Here is a 26043-nt window from a genome sequence, read left to right as displayed (position 1 = left end):
CTATGTTCCATGTTTACTATTCTTCTGCTAAAAATAATATGGATCTAGGGCTAGGCGTTCAATTGCTACCGAGCGTGTTTTAGCTGTAAATGCAAAGCGAGGGTGCCATCTGCTGGTCCATACCCCAGTGAGCAGACAGTCCTAGTCCCATCTACTTTTTCTGTCCCATATGGTAATACTGATGAGCCCATTTAGATTCCTCTCCTCTAGTTTAAAGGGTGGGGTGGCGTGGCGTGGCGTGGCTAAAGGATTAATGGGTTAGTTACATGATGGCCATTGACTGATTTGTAGGAGGTTGTGTTCTAGGAGCCAGAAGATACAGGAGTTGGTGGGTCCTCAAGGAAAAGCTCGTGTCGGTCATTTCAGGAGCGAGGTGCACTAACTACGTTACAATGTTTGGGGGCAGAAGGCGGGTGGGGGCTATTGACATGTGAGCTCCAGCGTGGGGGTGCAGCGATCTGCCACGGGTGGAGGGTGGAAGATATACAGGCGCCCTGGTTGCAATGGTGTCCGCCGGCTCCGTGCTCGCCCCTTTGTCCCGAGCGCTGCCAGTGCCAGCACTACGCCAACCCCATGGCACAGGTGCCTCCCCTTCAGCTCAACCCTCCCCACCCAACTGCGTGCGAAGCCCAGGAAAAGGGCGGAACGCGGTTACGGGGGTGCTGCCTCTACTCGGACGCAGCCGTTCGGCCGGACCGGATGTGACGGAGGCGATCGTGTTTTCTCCGCGGCTAGCGTGGGCAGGGTGCAGCGATCTAAAGACACTCCCGTCCGTGCGGGGGGCGTCTAGTTCCGTTTGCGAGCGGGAAGGCGGTGGCGGCGGCTGCTGCCCGAGCCCGCGGGAGAGGTGAGGGTTTGGGGGCCTGTAGGGGAGATCCGGGCCGGGGAGACCGTGGTAAGGGGCTGGGTAGAGGCTGAGCCCAGGGGCGGGGCGGAGCGGAGGGACGTTGTGAGCCCAGAGCTGGCGGGCGGGGGGATCTCCTGGGAGGCTGTAGGGGATGATCTTGGAAGGGGGAGGAGAGCAATTGAAACAGGGATCTGCCCTCTCCCAATTCCCTGCAAAATCAGCTACTACTCGCAAAAGCCCTGACTTGGGCAGGCGTTTCCATCACTCAGGCGAGTGAGGCCAGCCGGAGTTGGGAGTTTGGCTGCTCCTCGCTTCCTAGTTCTGCTGATGCAGCTTAAGCCTGCTGGTTTTTTAAATGGTGTATATGGAAAACTTGAAGCCACATTACAGCCTTGGCTCAAACGGCTGAGCTTCTATGAAGGAAGAGTTTAGAAAAATATCATCCTCATCGACGTCACGGTCTCCTTTGAGAACAGGACCCCGGCATTTCGCGAAGCCCGAGCTCGTAAGCTGGAAAAGTACGCTCCCCTGGCCGACACCCTGAGAGCGAAGGGCTACGAGGTGCAGCTGGACACCCTGATCGTCAGAGCCCTGGGCGCCTGGGACCCCTGCAACAAGGGTGTGCTGCGGACCTGCGGTATCGGTCGACGCTACCCACGGCTCATGTGGCGCTTCATGGTCTCTGACACCATCCGATGGTCCAGGGACATCTATATCGAGCACATCACTGGCCACCGACAGTATCAGGAGGCGTGAGCCAGAGTTACATCGTTCTTCGACCATGAGAAAGGGACCAAGAGTCTTTATCCGTTGGATCATATGAACTGGAACCATAAACTCCCTGAACATTAAAGCTCACCAAATGAGGGTCAATCCATCCTTATCATCATATCCACTCATTATACTCCACATCCGAACATAGCCACTTTATTAACTTCACACCCTCCTATCTCAATGCCTGTACTTTGATCCATCAACCTTTTACCCCAGTCGGGGATATTGCAGTTTATGTATTCCTTATGCCACCTGATCTTAAACCAAATCCTGCTATCTCGATAAGCTGTATGTTATTCCCTGATAACAAGAAACTTCTATGCTTAAACTCTGTACCGTTCACTTTTTTTTTTTAAACATCTTAATAAAATCTTTAAATCTGTCTCAATTCGACTTGCAGGTTTTCAAGATGTCGGGCCAGAGAAAATGCCCTGATTGTGGCTCCTCTGAAATTGTGGAGGATGCACATTATGCTCAGAACCAACTGGTGTGTGCTGACTGTGGGTTTATCCTCACCGAGGGGCTCTTGACAACCACTTTCCAAGATGAAGAACATTTACAAGGTCAAACAAACACTGATTTTAGTTTGCATAAATATGTCAAAATCCACAGGGCTTTGTGTACATGGCATGAAAAGTCATCATGTAATCATGAGGACAGGGAGGCAGAGATTTCAAACAAACAAACAAAACCACCCATTGCTCAGAATTTTGGAGAATATTTTAATCAAAAGTCTTTTTTGCCCTAAAAACTGTGCAGAAAAAAGAGTAGGAGATAAATTGCTGTTTTAAACTTTACAAAGGCACCGAGAAGAGCAGGCCTGGACAGATGTCTCATAACCCACGTTTCTTCCCCCAAATCAGAGAGAGCATAAAATTGACTCCCTTCTTCCACCTGTATTACAAACAACTAGTCCTAACTATGAGAGTTCTTGCAGACTTATCTTACTCCTGTAGTCCTGGTTTTAACTTATTTCTCCAACATACAGAGATTGCTTTGGCTGTCTGCAGAAACATTCAACTACCTCTTCATGTAAAAATGCCAAAATATAAAATAGTGATTTTTTAAAAAAACATGAGAATCTTGGAATTCACGACTTTTTGAGTGAAAATAATCATGATATAGCAGCAGTGAAACCTGCACTTGAGTCTTATAAGTAGGGGCCCTACCAAATTCACAGCCATGAAAATCCCATTACGGCCTGTGAAATCTGGTCTTTTGTGTGCTTTTACCCTATATCGGGGTCGGCAACCTTTGAGAAGTGGCGTGCCAAATCTTCAGTAATTTAAGGTTTCATGTGCCAGTAATAAATTTTACATTTACAGGGGCCCCCCCAACTGAACCCCAGACTAGCAGCGGGCTGAGCAGGGCTGGCGGCAGGGATCCCGGCTGGCAGGGGCCGGTGGATGGAACCCCAGACCGGCAGCACGCTGAGCCGCTCAGCCAGCTGACGGTCCAGCGTCCCGGCCGTCGGCCCCACTCAGCCCGCTGCCGGCCTAGGATTCTGTTCATCCAGGCAGGCAGCGGGGTGAGCGGTGCCAGCAGCTGGGACCTTGGCTGGCAGCAGCGTGCCAGTAAAAATCGGCTCACATGCTGCAGGTTGCCAACCCCTGCCCTATACTATGCAGATTTCACAGGAAAGACAAGCATTTCTCAAATTGGGGGTCCTGACCCAAAAGGAGGCTGCAGGGGGATCGCAAAGTTTTATTTTAGGGGTTTGCAGTATTGTCACACTTCTGCACTGCCTTCAGAAGTGGGTGGCTGGAGAGCAGCGACTGGAATGGAGAGGGGTAACTAGTGGTGTTCCCCAAGGGTCAGTCTTAGGACCAGTCCTATTCAATTTATTCATAAATGATCTGGAGAAAGGTGTAAACAGTGAAGTGGCAAAGTTTGCAGACGATACTAAACCGCTCAAGATAGTTAAGACCAAAGCAGACTGTGACGAACTTCAAAAAGATCTCACAAAACTAAGTGATTGGGCAACAAAATGGCAAATGAAATGTAATGTGGATAAATGTAAAGTAATGCACATTGGACAAAATAACCCGAACTACACGTGCAATATGATGGGGTCTAATTTAGCTACAACTAATCAGGAAAGAGATCTTGGAGTCATTGTGGATAGTTCTCTGAAGACATCCACGCAGTGTGCAGCTGCGGTCAAGAAAGCAAACAGGATGTTAGGAATCATTAAAAAGGGGATTGAGAATAAGACGGAGTATATCTTATTGCCCTTTATATAAATTCATGGTATGCCCACATCTCGAATACTGCGTACAGATGTGGTCTCATCTCAAAAAAGATATACTGGCATTAGAAAAGGTTCAGAGAAGGGCAACTCAAATGATTAGGGGTTTGGAATGGGTCCTATATGAGGAGAGATTAAAGAGGCTAGGACTTTTCAGTTTGGAAAAGAGGAGACTAAGGGGGATATGATAGAAATATATAAAATCATGAGAGGTGGGGAGAAAGTGAATAAGGAAAAGTTATTTACTTGTTCCCATAATATAAGAACTAGGGGCCACCAAATGAAATTAATAGGCAGCAGGTTTAAAACAAATAAAAGGAAGTTCTTCTTCACAAAGCACACAGTCATCCTGTGGAACTCCTTGCCTGGGGAGGTTGTGAAGGCTAGGACTATAACAGCCTTTAAAAGAGAACTGGATAAATTCATGGAGGTTAAGTCCATTAATGGCTATTAGCCAGGATGGGTAAGGAATGGTGTCCCTAGACTCTGTTTGTCAGAGAGTGGAGATGGACGGCAGGAGAAAGATCATTTGATCGTTGTCTGTTAGGTTCACTTCCTCTGGGGCACCTGGCATTGGCTGCTGTCGGCAGACAGGATGCTGGGCTGGACGGACCCTTGGTCTGACCCAGTATGGCCATTCTTATGTTCTTATGATTGTTGGCTGGGTGCCCAGCTCTGAAGGCAATGCCCCGCCAGCAGCAGCGCAGAAGTAAGGGTGGCAATACCATACCATGCCATCTTTATTTCTGCCCTGCTGCTACCCAGCACTGAAGGAGCAGTACCACAACCCCCTCTACAATAACCCTGCAACACCCCCCGCAACTTCTTTTTGGGTCAGGACCCCTACAACTACAACACTGTGAAATTTCAGTTTTAAATAGCTGGAATCATGAAATTTACGATTTTTAAAATCCCATGAGTGTGAAATTAACCAAAATGTACTGTGAATTTGGTAGAGCCCTACTTATGAGACACTGACATTTTAAAAAACAAACAAGCATGAAAACAAACTTTCTTGCCTATGGTGCAAATAGAACCTTGGATTAATTCTTAAAGAATGATCTTTAACTTTTAGTAAGCTGGTTTGTTTGGTTTGCAGATGAAAATACACTAATTAGTTTCATTTTCTGGCTCTCATGCTGAAGTGAATACTGTGATGTTTGTATTGCACAGGCTGCAGATTATTCTTCTAAAAACAGGGATCTTTAAATATGTCCTGGAAGCATTTATATTTGGCTGAAAGGTTTTGTACCAGCTCACTTTTTTACAAAACTACATTTAAAAACAAATATGTCCTGGCAAACATCCTTTTAAGTAATTATGGTAAAGTATCCCCAAGTGGCTTCCAGTATAATCTTGTTCACTTTTTTTTTTCTCTCCCCATAAAACTTTATTTGCAGATTTCATGGTTGACTACTTAAAACGGATTTGATTGTGAGGAGGGTAATGTTTATGCCATATAGATTGATTGGATCTGATATGTACCTATGAGTAGCTCTCCTTTCTCCCTCTCCCCAAGGCTGAGGAATCAATGACCCACATCAGTTACGGCAGAGGGTCTCAAACTTGAAGATCTGGTGTACCAGACCTAAAGCGCAGAAGTTCTTGGTACACCACTTTCATAAATGTATTCACTGTAATTATAATAGCTCTAACAGACTACATCCTTTGCTGGCAATCTGTAGAGAATCAAAGAAGCGAATGGCCCATGAGAACTGAACACCATTCACCCTAGAGAGTGAGGGGGGTGGCTCTTTTTAGTTCAGGATTGAGGCAAATGGCATGAGGCATGCTTGAGAGAGCCTGCACTGTTGTCTGTGCTGCTGGTACCTGTTCTGTGGCTATAAGGAGAATGACCAGCCTGGGAAACTGAAATCTGGTGTCTTCAGTAGCACCAATCATAGATCTCACTTTCCACTCCACCCCTGAAAGTGGCTGCTTTGCCTGATGCTTGTTGTTTTCCAGAAGTGACATATTCACGGAGTACCGGCCAGAATGAGCAGCTGAGCCGCTGTAAGCTACGAGGTGAGAGCTTTTTTTAATTATTCCTTTCTTGCAACACTAAGACTCTGCATGATGCTCTGGCCGAGAAGAGACTACCATTCAGATTGTACAATCTGTTCCTCATACCCCTCGTTTTTCTAAAAGCCACAGGGAGCTGCTAACTTTTCACAAGTGACTAGTTCTGAGCCCAGGGGAACCTTCGGGAAAACCTTCCCAGCTGCATGAAGAGAAATGGGCAAAAGTTGCCGTGGGCAGATGACAAGGCTTAAGTTGCCACACTGCCATGTTGCTCCCCCTGGCTTTGGCTGAGTGTTTGCTGCACTGCAGTATCACGCTGTGGTGCGGTTAAAGAAACGTTTTGTGCTAATGTTAAAAGCATCATGGGGTTTTCCCACAGGGATCAAGCGTGTCCAGGATCTCTGCAAAGTCCTCTATCTCCCAGCTGTGTTTGAAGACACAGCTCTGTCCTATTTCCAGCGAGCAATTGAACACCCCTCCTTCCACTTAGTCAGCTTGGAGAAGAAGGAGATTCTAGTAGGCTGCTGTGTCTTTGTGACCTGCCGGCAGCACAACTGGCCCCTGACCATGGGTACTATCTGCTCCCTGCTCTACGCAGACAAGGAGTTGTTTGCCAGCGTCTACCTGTGCGTCCTGAAAGAGCTTGAACTGGATGTGCCAGCACTGAGCCTGACGGATCTGGTGAAAACACACCTTAACAGGTAATGTAACCAGCTGACACCATTCACAATAGAGGATCCAAATGGCTTCCAAATGCTATAGGCATAACTAAAACACAGCCGCCTGTGGGGTGAAAGACTACAACCATGGACACAGCAAGCTGTACTACCATGGAATGGGGGTAGCTTTGGCCAAGAACATTAAGGCAAAGCTTTGTCCCTTGGGATCTTTAAAGTCCATACATGGCAGAAGGGACTTCTGTTTTAGAGCCCTGTCTGAAAGGCCCACATTCAGTTTATCTGATTCAGAACAATGAAGAGCTGTTTTGATCCTACTGAGATTTAAACTTGTGGTCATGGTGTTTCACAACTGGAGCGTAGCCCCTCTAAGTGTTGTGCTCATGTAAATGCATCCATGTGTTCTTGTATTGACTGGGATACAAACTAAAGCTTCCTCCTGTATTGCCCCAGACTAACCACTCCTTTGGTGATGTGAGAGAGATGGGAGGCTCTAGGACACTTGTTAATTGCAGCCAGGGCATGGGAAGCCAACTCTTAGGTAGCTTTTCTGATCCCAGAGTGCCAGGGGAGGCCAGTTTGTTCTGTTTTGTACAGTGCCTGTCAGGATGGGGGTCCTGGTCAATGACTGGTGCTCCTGGGGGCTACGGTAATATAAATAAATAATAATAAACCTCTTTGGGCACTAAATCTGTAACCCCTTTTGTGCCACTGCTAGTGAGGTTACATTTAAGCAGACTATATTTTGCTTCTCTAACCTATACTGTAGAATTCCACCTGGATATACTGTGTGTTAAGTGTTCTTAAACAGCTGCCCTATTCTACCAGACTGCATTTCAGTGACAAGTGAAGCAATCCTTGTGTATTGTTTGCTGATGAAGTGCTATAAAAATGCCACTTGTGAGGCAGTGTTGTCTTGTGACAAGAGCAGGGGACATGCCAGGTGCTTGGACTTGGGTTTATTCCCAATTCCACTGTTGACTCAGTGTATCAGCTTGGTGTGGAGAGACTTTACCTGTCTGTCTCCATTTTTCCATCTGTAGAAAGGGCTGGTGCTCACCTAAGTCCTAGGTGTGTTCGGTGAATGGGCTACAAGGCTTATAGTGCCATTATTGTAAGAAAAGTGATTAAGTATAAATATTGCCTCTATTTTTAACAGATCTGCTCCCCGTGTAGCTGGTTACAGGTTCATCTGGTTTAATTATGGTTGCTCTGTTCTGTTTGTACTGCTGTTAGTGAGCAGGCTGGGTTCTACTGGGCATAATAAAATTATCAAACTGCATTCCAGTTAGAGAATTTTTTAATATTGGAGATGTACTAGCTAGAAAGCCCAATCTGGAGTGTCAGAGTGCAGGGGAAATTCGCAGTGCTGGCGGTTAGAAAAGCCAGAAGTATTAACAAACAAGATATTTAAGTCTTTCCTCTTCTATCTCTAAAAAAGGGCGCTGTCAATCTTTAATCCCTCTGCTTTTTGTGGTGTCTCCTCTCCCTCTGTGTGTCTTTCACTCACACATACTGTATACCTTCTACACTGTAAATTCGTTGATTTTTGCCCTCTGCCCATCACCGTGGTATCTCAGTGCCTCCCTAAATGTTGTAGGTGAGTGACAAATTCAGACTAGAAATTAGATGCACATTTTTAACAGTGAGGGTAATTAACCAGTGGAACAATTCTCCATCACTGCCAAATTTTAAATCCATGTTGGATGATTTTTAAAGCATCTGCTCTAATACAAACTGAACTAATTCAGGGTAGTCCTGTGGCCTGTTAAGCAAGAGGTCAGACTAGAAAAGAGCCCTTCTGGCCTTGTAATCTGAGGGGTCTAAACAACCATGAGACTTGTTGCTTCTCTCCCGTTGTCTCGAGACTCATAGGACTGGCTAGAATTTCACTTCTTTCTTCTTGCCCTCTCTCCCTGTTTCTGAGGCCCGGTGGTGTAGTCCTTGCTCACCTACAGCAGAAAGCGAATGCGTGGAAAGCCTGTCCGAGGTCTTGCATTTCTCCTGGGAGGCCTAGCCAGCTGTTGGCACTGTACATTTCAATAATAACCTGTGTAAACCAAGCAAATTGGGTGGAGAGACTGAGGATGAGTATGGGAGCCACCCGAGGCCGTTTGCAGAGAGGATTGCACTTTGATGTGTGTGTTGCACATTGGAAGCCTCCGACAGTGCTATGGCCATGTAATACCTAGGGCCCTACCAGATTCACAGCCCTGAAAAACACGTCACAGACTGTGAAATCAGCCCTTCCCCAGGAAATCTAGCTATTGGAGGGGAGTGGGAGAGGCAGGGCTGGGGTGCCCCAGCTGGGGGCTCCTAGCTGTTTGTCTGGGCTGGGGAGGGATCAGACCACCTCTGGGTACCTTCCCCCCCCCCCCTGGCTGCAGGAAGCTGCATGGCTACGTTGAATGCAGTGCAGAAATGAGGGTGGCAATCCTGCAGCCCTCTCCCCTCAACAGCTTTGCAACCCCCCTATGACCTCCTTTTGGGTCAGGATCCCCAGTTACACCACCATGAAATTTCAGATGTAAACATCTGAAAACCTGAAATTGACCAATTTTAAAACCCTTTGGCCATGAAATTGATCACAGTGGACTATGCATTTGGTAGGGCCCCAGTAATACCTGACACCTCCCCTGCCCTTGCAGCACGATGGACTTAATGATCTAATGGCTTCCTTCTACCTCTGATACCCAATGCAGCAATATAGCTAATGGGCTCTCTTTGTTTTCTCAGTTTCAAGCTGTTCCAGAGTTCAGCCAGCGTCCCTGCCAAATTTGCTGAGGACAAGGAAAAGATGGTTGCCCGAACAATCCAGATTGTGGAGCTGGCCAGTGAGACGTGGCTGGTGACAGGCCGGCATCCCATTCCCATTGTCACTGCTGCGGCCTACCTTGCATGGCAGTCGCTGCAGCCCGTGGGGCGCCTCACATGCACCTTCCCTCGCTTCTGTAAGCTGGCAGGTACAGACCTACCTCCACCGGCCCACCTGAGGCTGAAGGAGCTCAACGACATCCTCTTGAGAATGGCCTCCCAGCTGGCCTGGCTGCGCGTGCTCAACGTGGACAAAAAGACTGTGGTCAAACACATCGGGGACCTGCTCCAGCACCGACACTTCCTGCTGAGAAGCTCCTTTAGCTCAGGAGATACTGAGGATCAAAGTGCCACAGCAGTGGGCGATGGCTCTGTGAGTTCACCACAAGCTGCAGGGTGCTCGGCCCAAGCTGAGGGCTGCCACCCTGGGGGCAAACAGAAATGCAGCAGCGTACGGAGGCCTTTGCTGCCACCGTGCCTTATAAACCCCAGGAAGAGACTTCGAACAGCAGCCCTAAGCCCTTCGGACCAGGCTATCACTGGAGACGAGGCCATTTCGGACAGCGAAATAGAGCAATACCTGCGGAGCCAGGAGGAGATGCAGGAGTTCAGCAAGGCCCAGGCCTGGCACTGAATTGAGCTCCCAAGAGCAACATGGGCAAAGGCACTAAGAATTAGCCACCGGAAGCAAAGGTATGAATTCTCCAGCACAGCTGTCTGCGGCACTGCTAGTGGACACGCTTCCCACTGGAGAAATAGGATAATGGGGCCTCTTAAGTGTTCCATGCTGCGGGGAGGAATTTTAAGTAAATGACAATATGTCTCCTAGTTCTGCTGGGGCAGAAAATTAAAATACCAGAATGACTTCCTAACTGAGACTTTCCTAGGGAAACTGTTTAGTTTGTTAGAAATAATCAACATGGCTGCCAGAAATGCCTTCAGGACGTTCTCTTACCAATTTACAGTTAGTCATTTTGTTGAAATCCAGATGTTCTCCAGCATCGTCCTGGTGCAGCCCTTACAAGCGAGTCTAACTTGTCTGTGTACTGATCGAAGGTGGCGGCAGTAGCATGGGTAAGTAATTCTATTGTGCCTGTCAATAGAAACATGATCTGTGTGGTTTTGGTTAGGACTAATTGCTTTGCATTTCTTGCCCTAAATTGTAGGATTATTTGGATGAGGAGGGCCCTTGAATAGGTCAGCCAGTTCATTTCTCAGGGCTGCTCAGGGCACACAAGCCTTCCATGAATTATTATAGAACAATATCAGGGTTATGCATTTACCTTTGGAAATCTGGAGGAGAAAGAGAGTACTTTTTTCCTGTCTAAAATGGAGTAACATTTGGTGAAAGCTCAGTGTTCCAGCCTTGCTGTTTGGCACTTGGTTCATTTGAGTTCCTTCCCATGAAGTGTGACCCTGTTATGTTGTTTCACTAGAGCTCAGCTGCATTGTTTGTGATCTAGTAGAACTGCCACTTTCATTTGCTGTTAAGGCTTTTTTCAAAATGTAGTGCCTGTTTCCCTCGGTGAGCAATATGAACGCCCTGTGTTTTAGACCATGTGTGAGCATCACGCTACAAGATCAGTCTTGGGGCCACTACCATGGGGACAGATAGTGGGTTGGGTTGGCTTGGATCAGAGACATCCCTAAGAATACTGTTGGGAAGCTAGCGTTGCCCTCTGCCTAGTAAGGAAAACAGTTCTGACCTTGGCTGTTAAATTTATTATGTGAAGCTGCTGGAATTCTGAATCCTTTCTTTGTACGATTATGGCACCATTTGTTGATATCTAAGTACAGCCAAATTCAATAAAAGAAATGACCTTGCTGTGCTGAAGGGTCTGTCATTGTATTGGGGACCAAGGGCCTAAAACAAGCAATATCACTTCTCAGTAGATTTGCAAATCTTTAATATATTAAAACAAAACATATCTGCTAGAAACATTCGGTTTATATAAAAAAAATGCAAAACCCCCCAACCCTTTAAACACATTTTCTTTGGCACTTTTTTCCCGCTCCCTCCCCCATGTATATTGCAAGAAGCTCTGTTCATATGTCATTTGCTTGTAATGTAAACAGACAAAATAAGTGTAATACAAAGCTTTTATATAATACTGTCACAGTGCAGCAAGCATATAACACGTTCAGCATCAGCAAGAGTGTGTAGGTTGGGGTATCAGCATCTGATTCAAATTGTATTAAATACAAAGCACGTTTAAACAGGGGGAAGTCTAACAAGGCTGGGGGGTAGTAGCACTGCAGTGTAAGCCCATAGGTTTTTCAGCGATTGGGGGGAGGGTTCAGACTGGAGAGGAAGAAATAGAGAAAAAATCTTTTAAGTGCTGTATAATTGGTTAACTCCTGCATCTTTCCACCCCAAATCTCTTAGAAATGGTGTGGACATGAGCACTGGCTTGTGGCTGAATGCTGGCTCCATGCATGCCTTCTAGCACTTCAGTCCATAACTAACCCCTTGGGAGGTAGCGAAGTGTTGATACCCATTTTTACAGGGGCACAGAGGTTGTGACTTGGCTCCAGCCACAAAGAGGAGTCTGTATCAGAGCTGGGCTTAGAGTGCAGGAGGTTCCTGGCTTGTAGTCCTGTGTCCAAGGCAATGTGCCCCACTCTTCTAATCCTTCTTTGATTTCAAGTAGGACAAAAGCAGTCAAAATAGCAGGAGAACAATTAAGGCACCGGGTCTCCCTGCTGACTATAGGAACAAGGGTAAAATTATCTTCTCTGAACTGCACCACAGGTCTCTTCTCGGTTGACCTCCGGTCAAAACTCCTTTTGAAAGGCAAACGCAAATTCTGTGTAGGGAATGAGTGCCGGACAGAGGGGAGAGGAGAATTCTAAGGGCTGTTTCTTTCTTCATCCACTGGTTAGGTTATGAAATTACTGGTGGCTTGAGTACCCCAGTTCAATGCCTGATGAGTTCTCACTATGTTTCTTTAGTGATAGGTGGTGGAATTGGCAGCAACTCTCAGCTCATGCTAACACAACTGGAACATGGAACTTATTGCTGGGCACTGTTTTGAATGGCAACTTCCTTTTTTAGGAGACATTTTTCTATAGACATTTTAACCAAAGGCTCCTTTTCAACACCAGGCTCTGGGCCCTGTCTGTATTTATAGCAAGAAGCTGCTTTATATTTTACACTAGAAAAAGGGCACTTGTTTGTCCAATAAAAAAAAAATCAAGTGCTTAGCCAAGTACCAGCCCCTTTAAAAACATATTAGGAAGGATGAGTTTTATATATACACTTACCTAAATCTGTTTTTCTCTGACCCTGTGTGGCCTGAACAATTGTCCTACTAGTTTAGCAAGATTCTTTTCACTTAATAGAACCAGCCCTAGTCTGTAAAATGTTCTTTCCTCGTGGATTGGTCGACTCTGAATGATCTATTCACATTCATGTAAATGGTTTTTGCTTCAAGAGCAAAATGAAACATTTTTGAACATGCTAAATGGGATTTATGGGCCAGTATCGATATCTGTACCTCTGACCACTGTCCAACTCTTTGGTTCCCTCGCGAGTAGCCAGTACTCCCAACACACAAGGCACGAGACTTTCACAGTGAGCGTAACATACATACAGAATAATGCCCCTGAAGCCTCTTTGCTGCAGCGAACAATCCTTTTGCAGAGCATGGGCTTCGGAGGGTGTTTAACCCAGCTCGAGAGCAGTTTTCCTGCAGCGATTTTAGTGTCTGTCAGATGCAGACAATTTACTTTGCTTGGAGCTTTTTCTTATCTTACCTCTTGTTCATTTTTAACTATGACTTTTACTTTGGTAGCTCAGTAACCCATAGGGCTAAATATACATTTAAGAACAGTCAGCTCAAATACTTGTCATTAAAGTCTCTCTGTCTGAAAATGTGTTTTTCATACGGATGAAACAGCCACATCTCTACTGCAGTGTCTTTGCACGAAGGCGCTAGTTCCGGTCTACTAACCGACACTGGATGGCAAAAGTAAGTTCTTGCCAAAACTCCTAAGGGGAGACTCGCTGCTCCTAGAACACCGATTGTGTAACATGGAGGCACTTCCATCAGCTACCAGTCAGTCTATACATATATACATACAATAATATAGATTTGAAAAATAAACATTTTTCTTCTGTAGATTTATAAAATAGCCTTTAGAATCAGTCTCCCGTGACATGCAGAAGTGATTAAAATAAGATTGCCCCTCAGCAGCCTGAATTGCAATGATTGTCTTTCACCTAAGATCTTAGTGCTCCTGTGTCCATTGAGAATTAGATGAGGCTTGTCGATGTGCTCAGCTGGGTGCTGTGCTCTGACTCTCTCCATTCCAGCACCCAGGTGGAACAAGCCCCACCGTTACCTGCTGATTGATAGAGGAATTCAAACATCCTGGACAGTACCACCCAGGCCCCTGTAGTGCACTTCCATGTTTATAACACACTTAGACTCGGATGGAAGCTGCCTTCAGTTAGCAGCGCCATTCCCCACGCCCTGCCGCTGGCTGAGCGAGCTGCTCCTTTGCCCGAGGAGAAACATGCTGGGATACTCTAGCTGCCCGGCCCCTTCAGCGCTCTAGACGGTTGTTTCGCTCTTCCAGAGGCCGGTCTTCATGCCGGCCATGCTGTCTGCACCGGTGAGGTTTATATCGTACTTACTGCCTTTCAGCCCCCCGTTCTGGTTGGCCACATTGAGCGGGTAGGATCTCCGCTTAGTCTCTTTCTCGATGGTGTGGGCCTGTTTGAGGTTGTCCCTGCTAGCGCTTCTCCTCTGAGCTCTGCTGAAGTCAGGAACCCGATGGCCGCTGCTACCACCGTCGCTCCCTTCGGATTGGGTCAGAGCAGCATCCCCCTCCTGCACAGCTGCTACCCTCGGTCCTAGGCGGCTGTTGTTCAGGGGGCTGTTTCTGCTGCTGTGGTAGCTCTCGGAATGGCTGTTGTGGAGGCTTCCACTCTCGCTGGAGGGGTGATCCGAAGAAGGCCCCCGCAGCACCTTCAAGCGGTGGTGCTTCCCCTCCCGGTACTGCTTAGTTCTGCTCTTGTGGTTCCTGCGCCCATGTATGTTGTTAGCATACCTGGCCGCGCCGGCGTTCTTGTTGTTGGCCGGCTCCGTCTCTTCGTAGCAGGCTGGCTGTGGTAGGGGGCAGCTCTCTGCCTGGTTCTGAGCCACCTGCAGGTTGGTGAGCTTGCAGTGGCCCACAGTGGAGTTGGTGCTGCTGGGTGAGGAAGAGGACTTGATGGAATGAGCCACCTCGGGGTTGCACCCGATGAAGATCTGCGAGCCCTCCTCTGCCGTCAGGCCCGGGTGGACATAGGCTTGCATGGGCAGCGCATTCCTGTAGGATGGGCAGCAGGCAAACCAGGAGTTCTGCACGTCTCGACGCCGGGCACAGTGGTGGATGAAGATGAAGAGCCCCAGTGCCACAGCCGTTACCCCGTAGAGGCAGCTAAAGATGACGTTCAGGTACCAGCGCTGGGACACGGCCACGGCCCCAAATGTCCACAGTGCAATGTACAAGAAATGGGTGATCAGCAGTGCCCAGAACTGCATCTTCAACGAGTAGACGCCATCCACGTCGGCGCTAGGTGTCCCGGAGTTAAGGGTGACCGAGATGGAGCCTGAGTCTGTCAAGAGGTTGCTGCTGCCACCCAACCTTGGGGGGGTCTCGAGGGGCACTGGAGGGTCTTTTTGGTTCTTTGACTGGCACCAGAGGTTGACCCCAGTGCACAGGAAGTAAATCCAAGTGATGAGCAAAATGAAAGCCACAGGAACGTAGAAAGCCCCAAGGCTCGGCCTCCACACCAGCCAGCAGCTGTAGGGGAGAGAAGAGCTTAAGTGTCTGCCTTGGCCCTGCCAATGCTTCATCTGGTCATCAACATCTCAGGGCCAGCCTGTGAGTAGATCTGGGACTGGGGCACTATTCACATTTCACAGGTAAGGAAACACATCTAGAGCTGGGATTCATATGGGTTTCGTGAGTCTAGATTCCTTCTGTAAGCATTAAGAACATAAGACAGTAGCCAATAGCAGATACCCCAGAGGGAGTAGATTCTAGCATTTGCATACAAGCACTTTAAAAACTTGTCACTCTTTATTTGTCTGCCCTTTTCCGAAGTGTCTGAGCTGGCCCTTACATGATCCTCTTCCATCCTCTGCTCCCGACTAAAACCTAGAGAGTCTCTATCAATAGACTCTCCTCTAAAAGAAGTCTCTGTCCGATCCACATACTCCTGTGCAGCAGTCGGCTTTCCCTCATCTCCTGGTTTAAAAAGTGCTCTGCAACCTTTTTAATGTTAAGTGCCAGCAGTCTGGTTCCACTTGGGATAGGGGGAGGAAGGAAGGATGGGCTCCACCTAAACCAAACAGTTTGCCCAATTCCTAATGAATCTAAACCTCTCCTCTCTATACCATTGCCTCATTCACGCATTGAGGCTCTGAAGCTCTGCCCGCCTACCTGGCCCCACACGTGGAACTAGGAGCATTTCTGAGAACGCCACCATAGAGGTCCTGGATTTCAGTCTCTTTCCTAGCAGCCTAAATTTGGCCTCCAGGATGTTTCTCCTACCCTTCCCTATGTCATCGGTACCTACATGTACCACAACCATCGGCTCCTCCCCAGCACTACACAAGTCTATCCAGATGCCTCGAGAGATCTGCAACCTTCGCACCAGGCAGGCAAGTCACTGCATGGTTCTCCCGGGCATTGCAAACCCAGCTATCTCTGTTTCTAACGATTGAATTGCCTATTACTAACACCTGCCTTTTTTTTAAGAGACTGGAGTTCCCTGCCCTGGAGAGGCAACCTTAGTGCGAGAGGATACCCTAACAACTTCTGGAAGGAGGATCCCAACTATGGATCCCCTCTGCTCTGGTTGACTGTTCCGCTTCCCTGGGCCTTTCATCCTCCTCAACGGGGAAGGGCTGTCCGACCGGAGGCGGGACACTTCTAGTGTCCTTGTAGGCCCCATCAACGTACTTCGCTGCCTCCCTCAGCTTCTCCAATCCCACCACCCAGGCCTCCAAAGCCCGAACGCGGTCTCAGAGGGCCAGGAGCTCCTTGCACTGAATGCAAACAGCTGCCACCTGCTCACAGGGCAGGCAGTCATACCTGCTGGGCTTCTGCCTGCATGGTCTCTTAGTTGCTGACAGGGTTTTATTTGAATCAAGAGGTCTTGACCAACAGCCAGGGGCCCTCGCTCCTCCGCCCTCCCCTGAGAAACTCCCTGTTAGCAGCCCCTGTTTGCCAAGCTCCCGGGGCGCTTGCGCACTGCTGAATATAGCCCTGGCCTGCTTGACAGCCCCACCCACTGCCTAAGGCTCGGCCAATCGACAGAGACTTCTAGCTTTCAGGCCCTCTGTTGAAGCTCACAGCTTTCACCTGCCAGCCACAGCACACGGTCCTTCAAACAACCAATCAGACAGACAGACAAGCTCAGCACACAGCGTGTAACCCCCAAACACAAAGGCTTGTGCATTGTTCAGGAACAGCGTCAGTAGTCACTAAAGAAAGAGTGGGGGTCAATGGGGTGTTGTAGGAGTAGATTCAAAAGCTTACAAAGGCGTTTCCCCTTCACTGTCATAGAACATAATTCCCTGTTTAGCTCTCACCTTTGCAAACAATACACATTTGCCTGGTTTCTTGGCAGATTGCATTTAATTGGGTTGGATCATGGCACAGAAAGAGCATTCATTTCTGGTTCAGAAATAACTCACTTTCCAGCACCCATTTCCTATGGGTGCTGAGGTGCTTGCCCCTTACAGGTGCTCATTAATGGAGCATGCTGTCAGGAAACCGTTCTCTGGCAGCCTGAGGGTAACCTTCAGCTGCAGCTATAGGATATGCAAGAGCACAAGTGATGGATTCTGACCTGCCCTGTCCTTGAAATAAGAGAGTGGATTGCGTTCTTACATGGTGGGTTTTAGCTTCTCTGCATGTCTCTGCTCTACACTGCCGCAACATCGGCCTTTCCCGACCAGGCCCCCTCTCCTCCCCCGAGGCTAAGCACTAGTGCCTGAAGGAGGCAGCAAGGTGGTAAGGGAGGAACAATTCCCTGCTCCTGTAGCACTTACTAGGGGTTGTTATCTTGGTAATTGTGGATATTGACAGCCGCTGTGATCCCACAGATGATGAGGGGGATCCCGCCAGCAATCAGATAGAATCTGTAACATGAACAAAGCCACAGTTTACATTCCCCGGGGGTGACAGGGTATCAGTTAGGACTGTGACTATTTGCAGGTGTTACTCCCTTTAAGCCAGCTGGAATTACACTGCGGGTTGCCTAATCATTCTCAGCCCCATCGATCCCTTGTAACTTTCTAAATCTCTCGTTCTGGGGGCTGAACTCTTCCACATGTGACTGACGTTTTGGGGGAAGTTTGAACAACTCGGCTCTGCCGTCTTTGAGACGGAGGATCTGGGGAAAGAACTACACTTTCCTCTCCTTACAAAGAGGTGGCACCCTTTAAAAAAACCACAGTGATAGTGACAGTAGGGTGGGGGCTAGAAAGCTGTAATTGAGGAAAATTGCCCAGCCAGAGAAGCGATGAAAATGGGCTCGAAAAGAAGTGTCTGTATTAGGTAACACTAAGCACATGGGCACTTTTCAAGGAAAGACAGCTGCAATGCATGTCAAAATTGAAAACTTCTCGCTTAAGTGCTCTGATGCTAGCTGCTGGGCAGTGAATGAGACAGGCTGGGTGCTACTCCCTGTGGCTTTCTCCTGAGCGTGTCCCTTGGCATTCACTTCAAACTAGTAATAGCTGCACCAAAGAGCAACATCTGTACCGTAGCATGGGCCGAGGGGCTGGCTGCGGCACGTCCCCTTCCTGCTGCTGCGGCGCCTTCCACGTCACCTCCTTGTAGATGACTCTGGCCTTCACTGCCATCCACAGAAGAGTGGATAAGGAGGAGTAGTGCAAAATGATGCCGACCTACAGGGCCAGAGGTTACAAAGCGGTCAGGTCAGCGGGCATAGGTGTGCGTATTCCTGCTAGGAGTCATTAGATTCAGACACCAATAAATTACTCTTACAATGGCTGGCTGCAGTCAATGTGGGGGGGAACTTCAGCCTGCTCTGCTAAATGCATTGCAGCTGCTGCTGCCCTTTTTCTCTTGCGTCTGTGTTTCTAATGTACTTGGCACCGGAAGAAGCAATCGCCTCTGCCCGGACCTGAAGCGCTTCCTGAGGAGTGTATCTGCGTTTCCCGGTGTGGGCCCCTCGGAAGTGGATGCTGCCAGTTGTGACACGCGGGGTAGTGGTCTGTCATGGAGCCTCCGGGAATAATGTTCCTCCCGTCTAACCTGGGCTCATCGCTTTGAACGCAAGTCTGCTTTCCCTAGGGCTGTCTACAGCTAGGTCCGGACCAGCTGTACTTACTGCTTGGCAGACAATCATGTAGTTGGTCAGAGTGATGCCTCCCGCAAACACGGCCGATGTCATGGCGATGTAGAAACAGAGGTTAAGCAGCATGTGCCAGCACTTCCGGGAGATCTGAATGGTGCTGAAAGAGAGGTGCGCGGCAGTGGTGATTAGCTGCTGTCTTGGAGGGGTTAAATTCACCACTACCATGCTGTGTGTTCTGAAAGTCCCTTCTAGCAAACAGGTACTACACGTGCTACTACTGAGGCAGGGTTGTAGCCTTCCCAAGGACTGAGCATTTACCTGAATTATAATAGTACTAGGTACCTTGGAGGTCCTCTCCGAGGACCGCCTCGGAGAGAGGAGTCAATAACAGCAACACTGTACCTAGTAACCCTGGATTAGTTGCTGTAAGAGAAGCTTTCGCAATCTCTTTGGAATTGTTTTACTAAGACTGTCAGAGGGTCGTTTACCTCTTTACGCATGCCACACAACTATTCTGAGCAGTAATTTTTAGGAGAAAAGATAATTGCTGGACTCCCACCTCTGGAACTCTGCACCTACAGATGGCTCAGAAAATGCCTGTGCATTTGGTCTGGTGTGAGGAAAAACTCCAGACTTTACATGTGAGGCTTTTTACAAGTCAAGCCGTGATGCTACTGTGTTAATATTGAAGAAAACACACCATTGTTTAAAATAAACAAAAACCAATTATTGATAAACAAGGTATAATGCTGTAACTTAAAATACATTTCTTTTCATTACAGTGACGTAAACATTCAAAGTTTATTAAAACGTGTATGTTTTGTAAGGCATCAGCATTGTGCAATGTTTTTGGTCTGGCAGGAATAAATATTTAAGTAATTCGGCTGCTAAATACCAGTGCTGTTACTTGAACTAAACCGTGCCGGATTCCTTAACCTGCAAGGGGTTAGCAAGAAATAAAGAGGGTAACTGGCGTGGCTCTCCAGTGGCTGATCCGTTTGGGCTTTATTGTAGGAAACTTGAGGCCTGAAGGATTTTAAGCACCCCCAAGAGGAGAATTTGCTGATTCCCGAGAGGATGAGAAGCAGACCGAGAAGAGAGCTGGAGAACTCGCCCACAGGCCCACCGGCCAGGACGGCAGGGTGATGGGTAACGGTACGGCTGTCCGAAAAGCAGAGTACAAATGGGCAGGCTGCAGTGAACGCTACGCACCTCTGGGGGCTAGACTTTTAGCTCCCCTTCCTAGGTGTATTCTATGGATGGAAGGAGCACCACAGGGCTCCCCCTGGTGCTGGGCACTCTACACCAGGGCCCAGCTGGTCCCTGCGCCTGCCAACTTACCAAAGTCAAGAGTGGGAGAACGGATGGATTCAATCCCTATTTTACAACACTCCTAAGGGTGTGGCCCCTAAAATCTTGTTTGCGTAAGGAAAATGTGCTCCAGTCTATGAACCAGTTCTGATCCTAGAGACCAACTGGACTAGAATCCATAGTGAAGCAGACAGACCCATTTGCAGTAACTACCGCTCTTCCGGCTCGGTCCCCGCGGTGGTGAAGCGTCGGTTACCGCATTTAGAGTTAAGGCTACCATTTTTCATGGCAGAGCTGCAGGAAAACAAGGCACGGCCTGGGGATTGGACAGTGCCTCTCAGGTTTGGCATATGCATCTCTGTCTCCATGTAGGAGGGATGCCCACTCAATACGGGGGCCCTGTGATCCCACTGCCACTCAGGTTTAGTCAGAAGGGGGTCAAATTAATAATTACCAAGCACAGCCTGTTCTCCATACCAAAATCAGCACTGTCGTTATAGTTAGCTAGAGCAGTGAGTGAGTGTCTGGTTTCCCAGCTCTCTGGTGACTTGGTTCTCAGTGGGTGGTGGTAAGGGTTACGCCATACATACCCTTAGTTTGATTTTTAAAATAGGATTGCTGATGCCAACGTCTAGATTTGGGGTGTGAGCACTCTACCGTGGAAAGATGACTGCTGCGTGCATTACTGTGCAGCGGGGAACAATAAAGAAGGATTTGTTGGACTGACTCTGGTGTCCTCTGTCAGGAGCCCAGGGGGTTCTCACTCCACTAAAAACACCTTGGAGCAAAGTCTCCTAAAGATCGATTTGACAGGAAGTGCCTTAATCCTGCTCTGGCTGCTGGCTAGTGCCTCAGTGAGTCTGAAACAAATCCAAGCTGGTGGACAGGTCCCTCATTCCCCCAACTGCCACTGTCTATAGCCAAGGGCCAGAGCGTATTTATCTACCTTTCAGCCCCAAACCACTCAAGTGCAGCCACCTCTGAGTTGAAAGTGGCAGCTGGTTAACAGAGTACAGCACCACATCCCTGCTGCAGCCCCAGCTCACCTGTGGTTGATGATGTAAGTGATGATGGTGGTGAACAAGCACAGCAGCAGGAGGGCAGTGCAGGTGTAAAGAACAGGATGCAGAACCTCAGCTGGGCCTGGTGCTTCACTGGGGAAATTGCTGAGTTCCTAGTTACAAAAACAAAATTACTTTCACATCTACATCTGGCTCCACCCAGCAGAGGGGTTAGGGGGCTGCTTGTAAGCTGGCTAAGGCAAGACCGCCATGCCAGGGCCACAGGGGATTGCTGCTGCCTCAGCCCATATCCTGTGCGTGAGCGGACAATGACTGTTATGCTCCCCTCTCCCACCTGGGAACACTCCCCTTCCTTGCAGGCCATCTGGAAAGGGTGGGGGGAGCTAACGAACAGGAGCAGCTATTGGGAGTTTGGCGAGGGAGATTACAGGGGCTAGATACACCTAACATTCTTTCACTTAAAGGTCAAAACAGCGCTTGATAAAAACAAAGCACCAACAAGGGAACAAGCTTCAGGAGTAAAAAGAGAATGCAGGCAGAAGTCCAGCAACAGAGTGGGAGCTACCCAGTTTATTGCACCCAATGCAGCATGTATGACTACCTGCCCTATGGGCAGGTGGCGTATGTGTGCATTCGGTGCAAGGAGCTCCTGGCCCTCAGAGACCATGTACGGGCTTTGGAGACCAGGGGGGCTGAGCTGGAGGAGCTAAGGCAGACAGAGAGGTACATAGCTGAGACTTTCCGGGACAGTAGAACGGTCCCACTCCTGGTCTGACAGCCTCTGTGCTGTTGAGGAGGATGAGAGTCTCAGGGAAGGAGAACATCCAACTGGAGCAGAGGGAAACGTTCCCTTAGTTGGGACCCTCCTCCCAGATGATGTCATGATATCCTCTTGCTCTGAGGATACCTCTCCAGGGGAGGGAACTCCAGTTATTAGGAAGAGACAGGTATTAGTAATGAGGGATTCGATCATTAGAAACATAGATAGCTGGGTTTGTGATGACTGGGAGAACCGCTTGGTGACTTGCCTGCCTGGTGCAAAGGTTGCGGATCTCTCAAGACATCTAGATAGGCTTATGTGTACTGTTGGGGAGGAGCCGGTGGTCGTGGTACATGTAGGTACCAGCGATATGGGGAAGGATAGGAGAGAGATCCTGGAAGCCAAATTTAGGCTGCTAGGTAAGAGATTGAAGTCCAGGACCTCCATGGTAGCATTCTCTGAAATGCTTCCAGTTCCACACGCAGGGCCAGTTAGGCAGAACTGCAGAGTCTCAATGCGTGAATGAGACGATGGTGTAGGGAGGAGGGGTTTATATTTTTAGGAACCGGGGAAGCCTATACAGAAGGATGGGCTCCACCTAAACCAAATTGTTGGCGCTTAAAATTAAAAAGGTCGTAGAACAGTTTTTAAACAAGGGCTGGGGGAAAGCCGACGGGTGCAGAGGAGCATGTGGTTCGGACATCCCTTAGGGTAGGATCTATAACTGTATGTCCTAATAAGGAGGAGAGGATGGAAAATGATAAAATACAGGGAGGATCTGATGAGAAACAGTCAAATGAAAAAAAGTCCCATTCAATTACGTCATGCAATAAGGGACAGCCAAAAAATGACAAGTTTTTAAAGTCCTTCTATACCAATGCTAGAAGTCTAAATAATAAGATGGGTGAACTAGAGTGCCTAGAATTAAATGAGCATATCGATATAATAGGCATCACAAAAACCTGGTGGAATGAGGATAATCAATGGGACACAGTAATACCACGGTACAAAATATATCGGAAGGACAGAACAGGTCGTGCTGGTGCAGGAGTGGTACTGTATGTGAAAGAAAGCGTAGAAGCAAATGAAGTAAAAATCTTAAATGAACTAAACTGTACTATAGAATCTCCAGGAATAGTAATTCCATGCTCAAAAAATAAGAATATAGCAGTAGGGATATATTACAGACCACCTGACTAGGATGTGATAGTGACTCTGAAATGCTCAGGGAGATTAGAAAGGCTATTAAAATAAAAAACTCAGTAATAATAATGGGGGAGTTCAACTGTCCCCATATTGACTGGGTACATGTCACCTCAGGAAGGGATGCTGAGATAAAGTTTCTTGACACCTTAAATGACTGCTTCTTGGAGCAGCTGGTCCAGGAACCCACCAGAGGAGAGGCAATTCTTGATTTAGTCTTAAGTGCAGCACAGGATCAGGTCCAAGAGGTGAATATAACTGGACCGCTTGGTACTAGTGACCATAATATAATTACATTTAACATCCTTGTGGCGGGGAAAACTCCACAGCGGCCCAACACTGTCACATTTAATTTCAGAAAGGGGAACTACACAAAAATGAGGAGGTTAGTGAAACAGAAATTAAAAGTTACAGCACAAACAGTGAAATCCCTGCAAGCCACGTGGAGACTTTTTAAAGACACCATAATAGAGACTCAACTTAAATGTATACCCCAAATTAAAAAACCTAGTAAGAGAACCAAAAAAGAGCCACTGTGGTTAAACAACAAAGTAAAAGAAGCAGTGAGAGGCAAAAAGGCATCCTTTAAAAACTGGAAGATAAATCCTAATGAGGAAAATAGAAAAGGGCATAAACTCTGGCAACTGACATGTAAAAATATAATTAGAAAGACCAAAAATGAATTTGAGGAACAGCTAGCCAAAGACTCCAAAAGTAATAGCAAAATTTTTTTTAAATGCATCAGAAGCAGGAAGCCTGCTCAATAATCAGTGGGGCCACTGCACGATGGAGATGCTAAAAGAGCACTCAAGGACGATCGGGCCATTGCAGAGAAACTAAATGAATTCTTTGCTTCGGTCTTCCCTGTTGAAGATGTGAAGGAGATTACCAAACCTGAGCCATTCTTTTTGGGTGACAGATCTGAGGAACTGTCCCAAATTGAGGTGTCAGTAGAGGTGGTTTTTGGAACGAATTGATAAACTAAACAGTAATAAGTCTCCAGGACCTGATGGTGTTCACCCAAGAGTTCTGAAGAAACTCAAATGTGAAATTGTAGGACTACTAACTGTCATCTGTAACCTATTATTTAAATCAGCTGCTGTACCAAACTGGAGAATAGCTAATGTGACGCCAATTTTTAAAAAGGGCTCCAGAGGTGACCCTGGCAACTACAGGCCAGTAAGCCTCACTTCAGTACTGGGCAAATTGGTTGAAACTATCGTAAAGAACAAAATTGTCAGACACATCGATCAACATAATTTGTTGGGAAATAGTCAACATGTTTTTTCTAAAGGGAAAACATGCCTCACCAATCTACTAGAATTCTTTGAGGGGGTCAACAAATATGCAGACAAAGAAGATCCAGTGGATATAATGTATTTAGATTTTCAGAAAGCCTTTGACAAGGTCCCTCACCAAAGGCTCTTAAGCACAATAAGCAGTCATGGGATAAGAGGGAAGGTTCTCTCATGGATCAGTAACTCATTAAAAGATAGGAAACAAAGGGTAGGAATAAATGGTCGGTTTTCAGAATAGAAAGAGGTAAATAGTGGTGTTCCCCAGGGGTCTGTTCTGGGATCGGTCCTATTCAACATATTCATAAACGATCTGGAAAAAGGGGTAAACATTGAGGTGGCAAAATTTGCAGATGATACTAAACTACTCAAGATAGTTAAGTCCCAGGCAGACTGCGAAGAGCTACAAAAAGATCTCACAAAACTGGGTGACTGGGCAACAAAATGGCAGATGAAATTCAATGTTGATAAATGCAAAGTAATGCACATTGGAAAACAAAATCCCAACTATACGTATACAATGATGGAGTCTAAATTAGCTGTTACCACTCAAGAAAGAGATCTTGGAGTCATTGTGGATAGTTCTCTGAAAACATCCACTCAATGCGCAGCAGCAGTCAAGAAAGCGAACAGAATGTTGGGAATCATCAAGAAAGGTATAGATAATAAGACAGAAAATATCATACTGCCTCTATATAAATCCATGGTACGCCCACACCTTGAATACTGCGTGCAGATGTGGTCACCCGATCTCAAAAAGGATATATTGGAATTGGAAAAGGTTCAGAAAAGGGCAACAAAAATGATTAGGGCTATGAAACGGCTTCTGTATGAGGAGAGATTAATAAGACTGGGACTTTTCAGCTTGGAAAAGAGGCAACTAAAGGGGGGGATATGATAGAGGTCTATAAAATCATGAGCAGTATAAAGTAAATAAGGAAGTGTTATTTACTCCTTCTCATAATACAAGAACAAGGGGCCACCAAATGAAATTAATAGGTAGCAGGTTTAAAACAAACACAAGAAAGTATTTTTTCACACAACGCACTGACAATCTCTGGAACTCCTTGCCAGAGGGTTTTGTGAAGGCCAATACTATAACGGGGTTCAAAAGGGAGCTAGATAGATTCATGGAAGATAGGGCCATCGATGGCTATTAGCCAGGATGGGCAGGAATGGCGTCCCTAGCCTCTGTTTGCCAGAAGCTGGGAATTGGTGACAGGGGATGGATCACTTGATGATAACGTGTCTGCTCGTTCCCTTTGGGCACCTGCCATTGGTCACTGTCAGAGGACAGGATACTGGGCTTGATGGACCTTTGGTCTGACCCACTACGGCCACTCTTACGTTCTTATGACAGGGGGTAGGATAATTGTAGGGCAAACATGGTGTGATGCTTTGGAGCCACTGTGTGAAGAGGAGAGAGCAGTTGCCGGCCCCCCAAGATAACACCCCTAGTCTACTTCAGGCAGGAGGCCAGAGTCTCCCCTCCCTCTCCTGCCCCCCAGGAACTCCAGCACACCCCTTCCTACCATGAGCACTGCGAAGTTATTCAGGTGCCGGCCGAGCAGGGTGGTGATGTTGGGCTCCTGGTGGGCCAGCTGACAGCCCTCGGCGCTCCAGCCCCCGTTGCCCCCCAGCACTTCGAAGTTCCAGTGGGCAGGCATGGGGTCGGCCCCTTCCCTGAAGTGGCGCAGCGAGACAGTGACGGGCTCGGTGAGGTTACTGACCCCACAGCCATCTGG

General features: G+C 47.6%; 2 protein-coding genes across 4 annotated transcripts in view; one reads left to right on the top strand and one right to left on the bottom strand.

Moving 5' to 3' along the window:
- Nucleotides 1-696: 696 nt before the first annotated feature.
- On the top strand, nt 697-20228 carry BRF2 (BRF2 RNA polymerase III transcription initiation factor subunit). Of its 2 annotated transcripts, XR_004644622.1 has the most exons (6): nt 697-847; nt 2022-2184; nt 5835-5894; nt 6271-6592; nt 9305-10456; nt 19722-20228. XR_004644622.1 is itself a non-coding variant. In XM_034761958.1 (5 exons), exons 2-5 carry the CDS (start codon nt 2031-2033, stop codon nt 10014-10016), a joined length of 1248 nt encoding a protein of 415 aa, XP_034617849.1. In that variant the 5' UTR covers nt 697-847; nt 2022-2030; the 3' UTR covers nt 10017-11207. The 2 variants fall into 2 exon arrangements, 1 of the variants encoding a protein (XP_034617849.1); XM_034761958.1 differs by lacking the exon at nt 19722-20228 and having other exon boundaries at nt 9305-11207.
- ADGRA2 (adhesion G protein-coupled receptor A2) overlaps nt 13149-26043 on the bottom strand; it is a 108118-nt gene continuing 95223 nt past the window's right edge. The window contains exons 14-19 of one of the 2 annotated variants that reach the window (XM_034761956.1): nt 25831-26039; nt 21065-21192; nt 18741-18864; nt 18149-18294; nt 17434-17523; nt 13149-15175 (exon numbers count right to left, since the gene is read on the bottom strand). In XM_034761956.1, coding sequence (XP_034617847.1) covers nt 13939-15175; nt 17434-17523; nt 18149-18294; nt 18741-18864; nt 21065-21192; nt 25831-26039 — 1934 coding nt within the window. In that variant the 3' untranslated portion in view covers nt 13149-13938. The other variant, XM_034761957.1, reaches the window with a different exon arrangement.

This window comes from Trachemys scripta, chromosome 2, assembly GCF_013100865.1.
Source record: "Trachemys scripta elegans isolate TJP31775 chromosome 2, CAS_Tse_1.0, whole genome shotgun sequence".
NCBI lineage: Eukaryota > Metazoa > Chordata > Testudines > Emydidae > Trachemys > Trachemys scripta.
The sequence above is the reverse complement of the archived record's forward strand: the minus strand, read 5'-3'. Positions and strand labels throughout refer to the sequence as shown.

Excerpts from the sequence above, each read along its gene's own strand:
- BRF2 (XM_034761958.1), top strand. The coding sequence starts at position 2,031 with ATGTCGGGCCAGAGAAAATGCCCTGATTGTGGCTCCTCTGAAATTGTG. Across the intron at positions 2,185-5,834 it reads AGATGAAGAACATTTACAAG|AAGTGACATATTCACGGAGT; the intron begins GTCAAACAAACA and ends GTTGTTTTCCAG. Across the intron at positions 6,593-9,304 it reads GTGAAAACACACCTTAACAG|TTTCAAGCTGTTCCAGAGTT; the intron begins GTAATGTAACCA and ends TTGTTTTCTCAG.